The sequence below is a fragment of the Scyliorhinus canicula genome, chromosome 6 (genome assembly GCF_902713615.1).
Source record: "Scyliorhinus canicula chromosome 6, sScyCan1.1, whole genome shotgun sequence".
In the NCBI taxonomy this organism is placed as follows: Eukaryota; Metazoa; Chordata; class Chondrichthyes; order Carcharhiniformes; family Scyliorhinidae; genus Scyliorhinus; species Scyliorhinus canicula.
In genome coordinates, this window is record NC_052151.1 from 98,720,031 (window position 1) to 98,732,878 (window position 12,848).

The 12,848-nt window shown below is 51.5% G+C and overlaps 1 protein-coding gene across 1 annotated transcript in view; it reads right to left on the bottom strand.

Moving 5' to 3' along the window:
* LOC119967928 (triadin-like) overlaps positions 1-12,848 on the bottom strand; it is a 233,906-nt gene that overhangs the window by 71,036 nt on the left and 150,022 nt on the right. Inside the window, exon 26 of the mRNA XM_038801024.1 lies at positions 5,755-5,778. Within this exon, the coding sequence (XP_038656952.1) occupies positions 5,755-5,778 (24 nt within the window). The remainder of the gene's footprint in view (positions 1-5,754; positions 5,779-12,848) is intronic.

Sequence of the window (12,848 nt, forward strand, 5' to 3'; positions counted from 1 at the left end):
GGTGGTGGTCGCAGGGGAACCGGCTGGTGCCAGATCCCGGAGGGAGACTGTATCTCGTCGGCCGTCGTGGTGCGCCACGTAGGCATACTGAGGGTTGGAGTGTAGGAGTTGAACCCTCTCGACCAGGGGGTCGGACTGATGGCTCCTCACGTGCCTCCAGAGGAGGACAGGCCAGGACGGAAGCGAGACCCCAGAGGTGGATTTCCTGGGGAAGACAAATAGGCGGTCATGAGGGGTCTTGTTCGTGGCTGTGCAGAGGGGCGACCTAATGGAGTGGAGCGCATCAGGGAGGACCTCCTGCCAGCGGGAAACTGGGAGAATTCTTGACCGTAGGGCCAGAAGGACGGCCTTCCAGACCGTCGCGTTCTTCCTCTCCACCTGTCCATTTCCCCGGGGGTTGTAACTGGTAGTCTTGCTCGAGGCAATGCCCTTACCGAGCAGATACCGATGCAGCTCATCACTCATAAACGAGGAGCCCCGGTCACTATGGATGGAAGTGGGGAAACCAAACAGGGTGAAGTTGCTATGCAGGGCCTTAATGACAGTGGCTGCGGTCATGTCGGAGCATGGGATGGCAAAGGGGAAACGGGAGTACTCGTCAACGACGTTAAGAAAATACACGTTGCGGTCAGTGGAGGGGAGGGGCCCTTTGAAATCAACGCTGAGGCGCTCAAAGGGGCGGGATGCCTTCACCAGGTGGACCTTGTCTGGTTGATAGAAGTGCGGCTTGCACTCCGCGCAGACTTGGCAGTCCCTGGTCATGGCCCTGACCTCCTCGGTGGAGTAGGGCAGGTTTTGGGCCTTGATGAAGTGGAGAAGCCGGGTGAACCCCGGGTGATAGACGTCATTGTGGATGGTCCGAAGTCGATCATCATGCGCGCTGGCGCATGTGCCGTGGGACGGAGCATCTGGGGGCCAGGACGATACACACTATCATAATTATAGGTGGAGAGTTCAATTCTCCACCTCAAGATTTTATCATACTTGATCTTGCCCCACTGTGTGTTGTTGAACATAAAGGCTACCGACCGTTGGTTGGTGATGAGGGTGAGCCTCCTACCAGCCACGTAGTGCCTCCAATGCCGCACAGCTTCCACAATGGCTTGAGCTTCCTTTTCGACAGAGGAGTGTCGAATCTCTGAGGTGTTAAGGGTACAGGAAAAAATGGCCACGGGTCTGCCTGCCTGGTTAAGGGGAGCGGCCAGGGCGACATCTGACACGTCGCACTCCACCAGGAAGGGGATGGACTCGTCCACCGCGTGCATCACAGTTTTGATTTGATGCGGCGGAAGGCCAGGCGGGCCTCAGTCGTCAGGGGGAAGATGGTGGCTTTGATAAATGGGTGGGCTTTGTCCGCATAGCTGGGGACCCACTTGGCATAATATGAAAAGAATCCGAGGCATCTCTTCAGGGCCTTGGGGCAGTGGGGAAGGGAGAGTTGTGGGGGGGGCGCATTCTGTCGGGGTCAGGCCTTAGGACTCCGATTTCCACGACATAGCCAAGGATGGCCAGTCGGGTTGCACGGAAAATGCATTTCTCCTTGTTGTAGGTGAGAGTGAGGGCTTAGGCGGTTTGGAACAAATTCTGAAGGTTAGCGCGTGGTCCTGCTGATCATGGCCGTAGATGGTAATGTCATAATATACACCAGTATATCATGATGCAGACACACACTGATGGACACTCACAGGGACCAATCAACATGTACAAACACCGCAGCCAATCACCAGTTAGAATACACACACTATAAAGGCAGAGGGCACCACGGTTCCCGCTCATTCTGGGTGCTGCCTCTGAGTGTAACAAGAACTCATCCAGCCCAGCACAGACTCACACCACGTGCTGAGAGAATCAACTGGTTCGGACTAGGCTTAGGTCTCTCGTTTAAGTTAGCATCAATTAGACCCACAGTCCTCGTGTTAGTTAGTTAGAAGTTAGTTAATAAAATTGAGTTGAACCTTCATCAGTGTTGGAAGTGTCTGTTCATCTCTCAGGTCTACACTAGCCAACACTTCAGGTGGCATTATCCAAGTACAGGAACGTGGCCCGCAGCCCGTACTGGTCCACCATTCATTCCATCGTCGTTTGGAAGACCTAGACCCCGTTGGTGACGCCGAAGGGGACCCTGAGGAAGTGGAAGAGGCGGCCGTCTGCCTCAAAGGCCGTGTAGTGGCAGTCTTCCGGGCGGATTGGAAGCTGGTGGTATGCGGACTTTAGTTCTACCGTGGAGAAAACCCGGTAATGTGCAATCTGATTCACCATGTCCGCTATACGGGGAAGGGGGTACGCATAAAGTTGCGTGTACCAATTTATGCTTTGGCTGTAATCTACAACCATCCGGTTCTTTTCCCGGTCCTGACGACCACCACTTGGGCTCTCCAAGAGCCGCTGGACCTCTGACTTGATAAAAGTCCTGTCCTGGGCACTGTACCCCCTGCTCCTGGTGACGACGGGTTTACAGTCGGAGGTGAGATTCGCGAAGAGCGGGGGAAGGGCGACCTTCAAGGTCGCGAGGCTACATTCGGTGAGAAGGGGTAGAGGCCCGCCGAACCTCAGGGTCAGACTTCTGAGGTTGCACTGGAAATCCAGTCCTAACAGAAGAGGAGCGCAGAGATGGGGAGGACATATAGTTTAAAATTGGCGTATTCAGCACCCTGTATCGTGAGATTCGCGACACAGTACCCCCGGATCTGCACTGAATGTGATCCGGAAGCAAGGGAGATTGTTTGGGATAATGGGGAAATCTGCAATGAACAGCACCATACTGTGTCTGGATGTATGAAGCTCCCCGTGCTCCCAGAGTCAAACAGGCAGGGCGTTTCGTGCCATTGACCTGGATGGTCAACATTGAATTCTTGAGGTGCTTGGGCGGTGACTGATCGAAGGTGACAGCGCCGAGCTGCGGATAGCCTCGTGGTCGCTGGTAGCGGGGTGGTCCCAAGATGGCAGTGCCCGTTGGTCGCACATGTCGGGCAGCGTTGAGGATGGCGGCCAAGATGGCGGCCCCCATGAGTTGCACATGTCGGGTAGGGTTAAAGATGGCAGTCCCCATGGATAGCACGAAGTGGATGATGTGCCAGAAGGGGGAGGGACCAGCAGGCACAGCCATGCTTCGGGGTCTGCGGGCCTGTGAGTCTGTGAGTCGGGCCTGCAGTCTAGGAGCTTTGGGTCGTGCCAAGCAGACTTTGGCAAAATGTCCTTTCTTGCTGCAGTCGCTGCAGGTCGCATTCTGAGCCAGGCAACGCTGCCTGAGGTGCTGGTCCTGACCGCAGAAATAGCCAGGTGGCCCCCCGGGTTAGGCGGGCAACCGCGCACCACAGGCTTGGGGCACCCTCGGGTCAGGTGATGGTCATGCCTCCGGCGTCCACGAGGGAATCGCGTGGTCGGAGGGGAAAGCATTTAGGCTTTGGAAAGCTACCTCTAACGAGGTGGATAGTTGTACTGTCTCTTCTAGGTCGAGGGCGCCCTTTTCGAGCAGGTGCTGTCTGACATAGTTGGACCGGACTCCAGCCACATAGGTGTCCCGGATGGTGAGTTCCATATGCTGCGAGGCCGTGACGTCCTTGTAATTGCAGTTTTGAGTGAGTACCTTCAGGTCACGTCGATATTCCTCCAGCGATTCCCCGGGGCATTGACGACGAGTGGTTAAGAGATGCCGCACGAACACTTTGTTTACGGCCTCACATAATGTCTCTTCAGGATCGCGACCGCATCTGCGTACGTGGTTGTATCTTCGATTACTTCTGAGATTCTGTGGTTCACCGGGGCGTGGAGAAGACTCAGCTTCTGTGCCTCGGTGACGGCGGGCGAGGAGGAGGCGGCGAGCCAGGCCTCAAAGCAGCGGAGCCAGTGTAAAAAGATTCCCTTGGCTTCAGCTGCCTGTGGGTCGAGTTCCAGTCAGTCAGGTTTGAGTTCGGCTTCCATTGCGACATCTTAGCGTATTAAATTGATGCAACCATCACTTCACACAAGACGATTAGTAGAAGTGAACAGTGGTTTTAATACGCTAGATTTGTGCCTGCCTGCGACTGCTCTGTACTGAGTGCCGCCTACAGGCTGCAGGTTTATATACCACCCCCGAGGGGGCAGAGCCACAAGCGGAGCCCACAGGGGCATCAACATAATACAAAACAGTAGTGGTGAATTGTAATAGCATACGTTCACCACACTCTATTGATTATTCTTGTGTCTACTATGTACGTACTGTGTACGTTCCTCGGCCTCAGAAAAATACTTTTCACTGTAGTTCGGTACATGTGACAAGAAATCAAATCAAATCAAATCAACACTGCTGTCCAATAAATAATTCAAAGGCTGAATTTTACAGCCCCACGTTAGAGTTTTTGAAGGTGAGGTAGCTTGTAAAATAAAAGGGATGGTCAGCCCACCACCTTCCACCCGCCATTGACTCATTCCCCAGATTAAAGAGGGGCTTGGTAACGCATACAGCAGCTCACTCACCCTCAGTGTCTTAAGTGGTTGTAAATTGTCCACTTAGGGGCCTCAGTCCAAATCCACCACATATTTCAGTTTACAGGGAAGTCAGAGCAAACCCAGCAGCCTGGCAGCTTTGTCTGTGTGGGCTGCTTTAAAGCAGAAAGCCACCTCCTTTGGGTGGCCTCTTTGCCCATCGGGGCACCCCCTCCAAAGTTGTACTCCCCTCTATTCCACCCCCTAGCTGATTGAACCCTACACCCTATCCTCGCTGGAGTCTCCCAACCGGGCCCAACCAAATTTCAGAGACTTCGGGATGGATTCTCCATTTCTGAAGTTAAGTGTTGATGCCAGCAAAGAAACTGTGGAGTTTTACGACGGAACACTCGGCGCCGGACCCTCACCCATCCTACGACCGGTGAGGGGCTGGCAGCCATGCCAAGTAAAACTCCCACGACAAAAACGGCTGGAGAATGGCTGGGTCTGTCGCTGTGCATGTATACGGTGATGACCTGCACCGTTGCGCCGTAAAACATGGCACCACCCGTGAGCGGACCCAACCAGCCAAATACTGCTCCCCTGACCACCCCCTGGCTATCCCCACCAGTCCCCCCAGCCCTCGCGGAAGCCTCTCCAGCCAGCAGCACGGCTTCAGCCGACTATGGTGGCGCTGAACACAGTCCGCAGCCACCACACCAGGTTCCCGACCACTGAGACCACAAGTGAGCCGTGCAGTCGGGAACTCAGCCCATCGGTGGTGGTGAATCGCGGAGGCCCTGGAGAATGGAGGGTCAGGCCCGCTAGTAATATGCTAATGGTGCTTAAATGCCGCACGGCGAGCAACGCATTAACTCCATTTTCGGGGTGCCGGAGGATCCCAATTTGCCTTCAAACCCTTGCCTATTTTGGAGTTGGAGGCTATTCTCCGCCTAATTGTGTTTCACGATTTCGGCGCCGGCCGATAGTAAATCCCACCCTTCTTCTTTAGTCGGGTGCTAGTGAACTATAGAGCTGTGAATCAATCAGCTCCCTAGGGCCACACTTCTTTCTTGATGCAGACAGAAATCTCACTCTGACCCAATTATGGCCACCCCCAGTGTAATATCGTTGCTGGACAGAAAGATTTTAATTCAGCAAACCTTGAGGTTGGGTGGGATGAGTAATCTGTGCACCTCTAAAATACACTGCAAAATTGTCACTCACCTTTGCGAGGCTATTTCTTAGAACGCTTATGATGTTGACACAGGCTGACTAATTTTAGTGCCTCATGTTCAAAGTCCCTGTCATATACAGAAAATACATTTATTAATAAAAGTGTATTACCTGTTCTGGGGACCACAGGTGCCTCTATAAAATAAAACATATGAAAATTATTTTTGTGATGGGAATATAACTCATATATGAATCTGAGGAGGAGCAGGTCATACTGCCCCTCACATTTCCTTTTCCAATAAGATTATGGCTGATCGTTGACATCAACTCCACTTACCCACCCTGCCCCCATATTCAATTCCTGTCACATCCAAACATCTATTGAACTCAAGATTACCTCCCTGCCTGTTCCCCATATCCCTTTAACAAAAATATATCTATCTCAACGTGAATCCCAGACTAAATTGGGGACCAGGAAGCCTGGGGGATGGGGGTACAAGCTCTGGAGGTCGTCAGGGTGGTGTTCTCGTGTGAACAGGGCACCCTCTGCAGGATGTGCCCCCTTTCTGTCGTTCCTCCTTGCTCATGCCAACTCTTTTATGATGTGGGTAGTTTTATATTTGGGTAAATTGTCTTGGTACCAAGCTCAATTGCCTGTTAATTAGCTATTTTAACATGGTGGGTGGTATGCTGATCCACCTGCCTAGCATATGATGGGGACTGGATCAAGCGGGAAGGCAGTGGGCTAGCCATCTATCATATTTTATCACCATCCCCACCCCACCCCCCCATGGAAAACATACCCAGTGAAGGACATAAAATACAGCACAATAATGATTTTCTTCATCAAAGTGGTAAATGGTTCACCTCTAATCCCTCATTCTAGACTCTTCAATCAGGGGAAACAACATCTTAGCATGTATTCTGTCAGCCTCTCGTATAATTTTATACATTTCAATGAGATTGATGAGATTGTCTCTCATTCTATGAAATAGCACAGAATATAGGCCCAATCTACCAAATCTTCCCTCACAGGCCTCTCCTCTCATTTCAAGAATCACTCCCTTTAAGTACATCCTTTCTGAGGTAAGGAGACCAAAAATGTGCACAGTATTCCAAGTGACATAATAATTGTAATAATAAAAGTTATTATACCATAAATCTTCCTAAATTCTTTCTGTTCTGGTACGATTCATGTACAAATACACAAATCCCTCTGAATCCCAAAACCTGCTTGTCTCTCACCTTTTGACAAATATTTTGCTTTTCCATTTTTTCTGCAACGTAGACAATTTTACACTTCCCAACAATATACGCCATTTGCCACAAACTCATCTGATCACTTAACTGGTCTCTATCTTTTGTGGTACTTTAACATTCTCCTTATAGCTTATTTTCCCACCTGGCTTTATGTCATCAGAAAATTTGGATATGTTACAAAGGTTGCCTCATCCAATTAATTAATATAGATCGCAAATAGTTGAGGTCCATGTGACATGCTACAAGTTACACCGTGCCAACTTTATTTATTCCCAGTCTGTATTCTATCCGTTGGCCCAAACCTATGACTCTAAAAACTGCACAGGATGCTGAATCAGGGCGATTAAAGCTGTGTGAAACTCGCTGGTGTCACAGCTGCCTTTCCTAGCCAGATAAACCGGCACTCTGTGCAATTTCAGAGTGCTGGCGAGGATCATACAGACAACTTGAGGGGGTTAAACTCGAGGCCAGTGAGGGCCAAAACTCACTATCTAAGTTGGTATACAGAGATCAGGGCATTGTTTTTAAAGGGTTGGTCTCAAATTGAAGTTAAAGACAGACGGTGCTGAGACAGACGTCCATCGTCTGCATCAAAGAATTAGAGCCCCCCCCCCGATCAATGTGGGCAATGGTTGGCAATGCCAGGGCTCTGCCTGGCCATGTCCCTCAGCAGCCAGGGGCTATACTCACCCCTGAGCCCTCAGCGTGGTCATCATGGCTGGTTTACATTTTTGGAAACCAGTATTGATTCGGCCGCATGACATAATGCTGGCGGGTGGGGGGGGGGGGGGGGGGGGGGGGGGGGTAGAGGGGAAGGGACCCCAAAACAACGGCCTAAAGCCGTTTCCTAATATTTAAATACATTGGACGGGATTCTTCTTTGCCCGACGCCGAAATCAGGAACAGAGATCGGGCAGAGAATAGCTACCGATGCCAAAATCATGGCAGGCACCAGTTTGTCGCCAAATCACGATGCACCACCCCCTTCAAATCATGGTCATTGCACCGCGCGCCATGCATTGTTCCGTCATTACATTATCGGACCCACCCGCAATGATCTGCCTCCGATGGCCCGATTTTCTGACAGCGAGGGCCACATGTGGTCTTGACAGTCGTGAGGCTGGCGTGGTGGCTGCAGAGAGAGAGAGAGAGGACATATGGACAGTGTCCAGCACTGCCATACTTCGCCGACAATCGTGCCACTGGCCGGGGAGCTTCCGGCAATGCTGGAGCGAGTTGTGAGGGCTGGCCGGCAGATGGGCTGTGGGGTCGGGGTGGACAGGTATGCAGTCCAGCACAACTGTCGGCATCCTTTTAGGTGCAATCGATGTGTGTGTGGAGGGTGTTAAGTGTACGCGCGGCTGCAGCTTGTCAGCCCTGCGTGTGCCCAGCATGGACCCGCCGTGTTCTGGGATACTTCACGTGGCATCAGTGCTAGCCTTTTCACTGGCAGTGGAATCGGTGCAGGTGTGACGCCGATTCTTCCACCGTGGAACTCCACGGATCCTACATTGGAGTCAGCACTTAGGAACGGAGAATCCAGCTCATGGTACTCAGGTTCAGATGCTAGATGTGAACCTGATAACGTCGCTGGCGGAGACATGTGGAAGACCTCAAAGTGAGAGTTAAGTACATTCTAATCACCCCCCATTCATGCTTGAAAGATTTTGAAGTGCTGGACTGGAAATTGACAGCACTTAACACCCTTTGAATTTTGAGGATGTAACTAGTAGAACTGATGAAGGGGAGCCAGTGGATGTGCTGTATTTGGACTTTCAGGAGGATTTTTATGAAGTTCCGCATGAAAGATGAGCGTGTAAAAATAAAACACATAGGATTGGGGGATTGAGATGGACTGAAAACTAGTTGGCAGACAAGAAACAAAGAGTAGTACAAACGGGTCTTTTTCAAATTGACAGACAATGACTAGTGGGGTACCGCAGGGATCGGTCTAGGACTCTTGCTATTCACAATATTTAAGAATGATTTAGATGAGGGAACAAAATGGCATATCTCCAAATTTGCAGATGACACCAAGTTAGGTGGGAGTGTGAGCTGTGAGAAGGATGCAGAGATCCTTCAGTGTGATTTGGACAAGTTGAGTGAGTGGGCAAATGAATGGCAGATGCAGTATAATTTGGATAAATGCGAGCTTATTCACTTCGGTAACAAAAACAAGAAGGCAGATTATTTCTGAATGGCCATAAATTACGAGAGCAATGTGCAACAAGATCTGGGTGTCTTCGTACACCAGTCTCTGAAGGTAAGCATGCGGGTATAGTAGGTGGTAAAGAAGGCAAATGGTATGCTGGCCTTCATCATGAGAGGATTCGAGTACAGGAGCAGGGATGTCTTGCTGCAATTATGCAGGGCCTTGGTGAGGCCACACCTGGAACATTGTGTGTAGTTTTGGTCTCCTTATCTGAGGAAGGATGTTCTAACTATAGAGGGAAGGTTTACCCGACTGATTCCTGGAATGGCAGGACTGATGTACGAGGAGAGATTGAATCGGTTAGGATTGTATTTGCTGGAATTCAGAAGAATGAGGGGGGGATCTCCTAGAAACCTATACAATTCTAACAGGAAGGATGTTCCCAATGGTGACTGTGTCCAGAACCAGGGGTCACAGACTAAGGATACAGGGTAGATCATTTAGGACAGAGATGAGGGGAAATTTCTTCACCCAGAGAGTGGTGAGTCTGTTGAATTCATTACCACAGGAAGTAGTTGAGTCCAAAACATTGTATGGTTTCAAGAAACAGTTATATATAGCACTTAGGAAGACGGGGATCATCAGCCATGAGTTGGATGATCAGCCATGATCATAATGAATGGTGGAGCGGGCTTGAAGGGCTGAATGGTTTCCTCCAGCTCCTATTCTTTCTATGACCTTGACCACTCAGGAGCCTCCGATATCCCATGAGGGGTGGCTTAGGGGGAACCTTGGCAGTATGTTCACAGTGGGCAGTCAGTGGCATGCACAGCTGCATTGCAGCTGCAGGAGTGGTGTTTCATGCCCATCCACCCAGACCCCACAGCCCCTACTATTCCCCCCGGCCCTGGCAGAGGTCCCCCAGCCAATGGCACAACTGTCAGCACACTATGGCGATGTTGGACACTTTCCACTTCTTGCTCTCTCTCAGCAGCCATGGCACCTGGTTCACGATTTAAGAAAGCACAATTGAACCGCACTGTCGGGAATTCCCCTGGTGGAGGTGGAGAATTGCAGAGGCCCCGGAGAATACCGAGTCAGGCTCGCTAATGATATGCAAATGGAGTTTACTGTATGTGTGGAGTGGAATGTATTGACGCCCCTGTCGAGACACCTGAGAATTGCGATTTGACGTGAATCCGGCTTCTGCCATGATTTCAGCCTGGCGGGCGCGCCATAGCAGCGGCGAGGAGCGGCATGAACCACTCTGGCGTCGGGCCGCCCGGAAGGTCCGGAATGCTCCGCACCTTCAGGGGCTAGGCCGGTGCCAGCGGGGTTGGTGCCGCACCAGCCGGCGCCGAAAGGGCCTCCGCCGGCCTGTGCGGGTTGGCGCATGCGCAGGAGTGCCAGTGTATTCTGGCGTCATCCCACCACATGCGCAGGGGGGTTCTTCTCCGCGCCGGCTATGGGGAACCGTTACACCGGCCGGCGCGGAGGGAAAGAGTGCCCCCACAGCACAGGTCGACCCGATGAATGGTGGGCCCCGATCGTGGGCTAGGCCACCGTGGGGGCCGAAGGCTGCCCACACAGCCAGGTCCCGTCGATACGGACCTGGTGTATTTTACGCCCGTGGGACCCGCTGAAAATGGGCGGCCACTTGGCCCATCGCGGGCTGGAGAATTGCCTGGGTGGCCGCTGCCAACGGCCCCCGACCGGCACGCACGATTCCCGCCCCACGAAAAACCAGCGGTGGAGAATCCGGCAGCTGGCGGTGGGGCGGGATTCACGCCGCCCCCCCCGGCGATTCTCTGGCCCAGCGGGGGGGGGGGGGGAATCCCGCCGCTGATATTTTGGATGTATTTTTCAGGTATCGACTATAGACAGAGAGCTACAGTTGAACTGACTGCCACATGATGCTAAGTGTTAGATGGCTGTTGAGTAAATCATAGTGCTGTGAATTGCAAAGATGCCTGACTTTATTTTTTCTGCATCTATTCATAACAGAAGAGCTTTTTCCAAACACCAATTACAGAAAACATATTTTAATTACTTGATTTTTCTCTTCTTTCCAACTACTTTGCTGGAGTAAATGAAAGCAGGTTACAATGTTCATAATAGAATGAAGTTTTCCAAGCCTATCTGGTGCTGGCGCTGTACATTCAATCCATAGAAGCAAAGTAATTAATTGAAAGTATTCAGTGCAAGGTCAGACCAATTTATTGTACGAGTGGTAAGTGGATTCAGACATTTAAGTGCTGTTCTGAGTAATGCATTTATGTCCTGAAAAAAAGATATCGTATTTTCAGCAATAATGTCCCAGCAAATGTCAGCTGACATCGCTCTTCAAGATTTTACATTGCTGCAATCACTTATCTGGAGTTATGCACTTTTGTGACCTTTTATCCTCTGAAGTAGTTTGTTTAATTTGTAAATAGCCATAAAATAATAGGAAGAACTGATCTATTTTACAAATCCCCTTCCTTTCCCCTCTCTGATGTAATTGAAAATCTCTAAGCAGGCATACAGGTGGCAATTCCGGCTGCAATGTGTCTGGCCAAAATCCCGCTATGCCAGTAGAACTGCGGGACTAATCGTTTTCCCATTCTCATCCTCTCCAGCTTGTCTGATCAGGATATGGCCCATATAGGGGATGGGGTTGGGGAGCCCTCAGCGACTACATAGTGGTGGGAGGGGGCAGTGCCCCAATGCCAATGAGGATGGATAGGGGTGGGGTTGGATCACCCTCATGCCTGCGCGGTGTCGGGGATGGGAGGAGGGTGACATGGACATTTAATGATGTGGGCTTGGAGGTTGCCCCTCTGAGGTCAAGGGTCGGGGGATGTTGCGCATATCTGCGGGGGTCACAATGTCCATGGGTGGAAGGATGTGGGGGATCCTCAACTTAACATTGAGATGGGTGGCACGGTGGCATAGTAGTTAGCCCTGCTGCCTTATGGAGCCAAGATCCGGATTCGATCCCGGCCCTGGGTCACTGTCCAGATAGAGTTTGCACATTCCCCCCATGTGTGTGTGGGTCTCACTCCCACAACCCAAAGATGAGCAGGATAGGTGGATTGGACACGCTACATTGCCCCTTAATTGGGAAAATTAAAAAAAAAATTCACTTTGAGATTTGTGCACCCTTTAAAAAGAGCACCCTGATCTCTGAGGAGCCAGTCTTGTTGGAAAAAATTCAAAGGGAGTGATCTATCAGCTGCATTTTGCCCGAACAGACGTGAGACACCATCGGTAGATGCCGGGAGAGGCATCCTAACAGCCATTGCCCCTCGTGGGATCTAACCAGATCTTGTGGGTGGGATCCTACCTGCCTCATCAAGGAGGAGCCATTCACTACTGGTCTCACAAACGGGAACCAGGCGGATGGTGGCAGGGGGGGGGGGGGGGGGGGGCGCGGTGCAGCGAGCTATTCTAGACGATTGGTCGGCCTCTGGGCAGGGTGGCACCCTGGTCCTGCTGGTGTCCCCGGGCACCATGGCAATGCCACCTACGTGCCTGCATAGCACTGCCAGGGTGCCCGAGTAGCACTGCCAGGTTAGGAGGAGCCAGGCTGGAAGCGCCAAGGTGCCAAGCTGGCATTGTGGCCATGCCGGGGATCAGGCCTAGCACTGCCCTACCCATATTTGGTGGGTGCTGAGGGCCCCCCCCCCACCCCCGAGGACCCCCCGTTGGTCCCACCGCCTTTGAAAAGAGACCTTCTGCCCTTGAATCAATCCCTATGTGTCAAGTGTATGAATTCTCCTTCCTGTACCATGCCTCAAGCCATACATTGATCCTCCTTATCTTTATATTACTACTCTCACTGGTGTGCAGCGCTGACAATAATCCAGAGAAT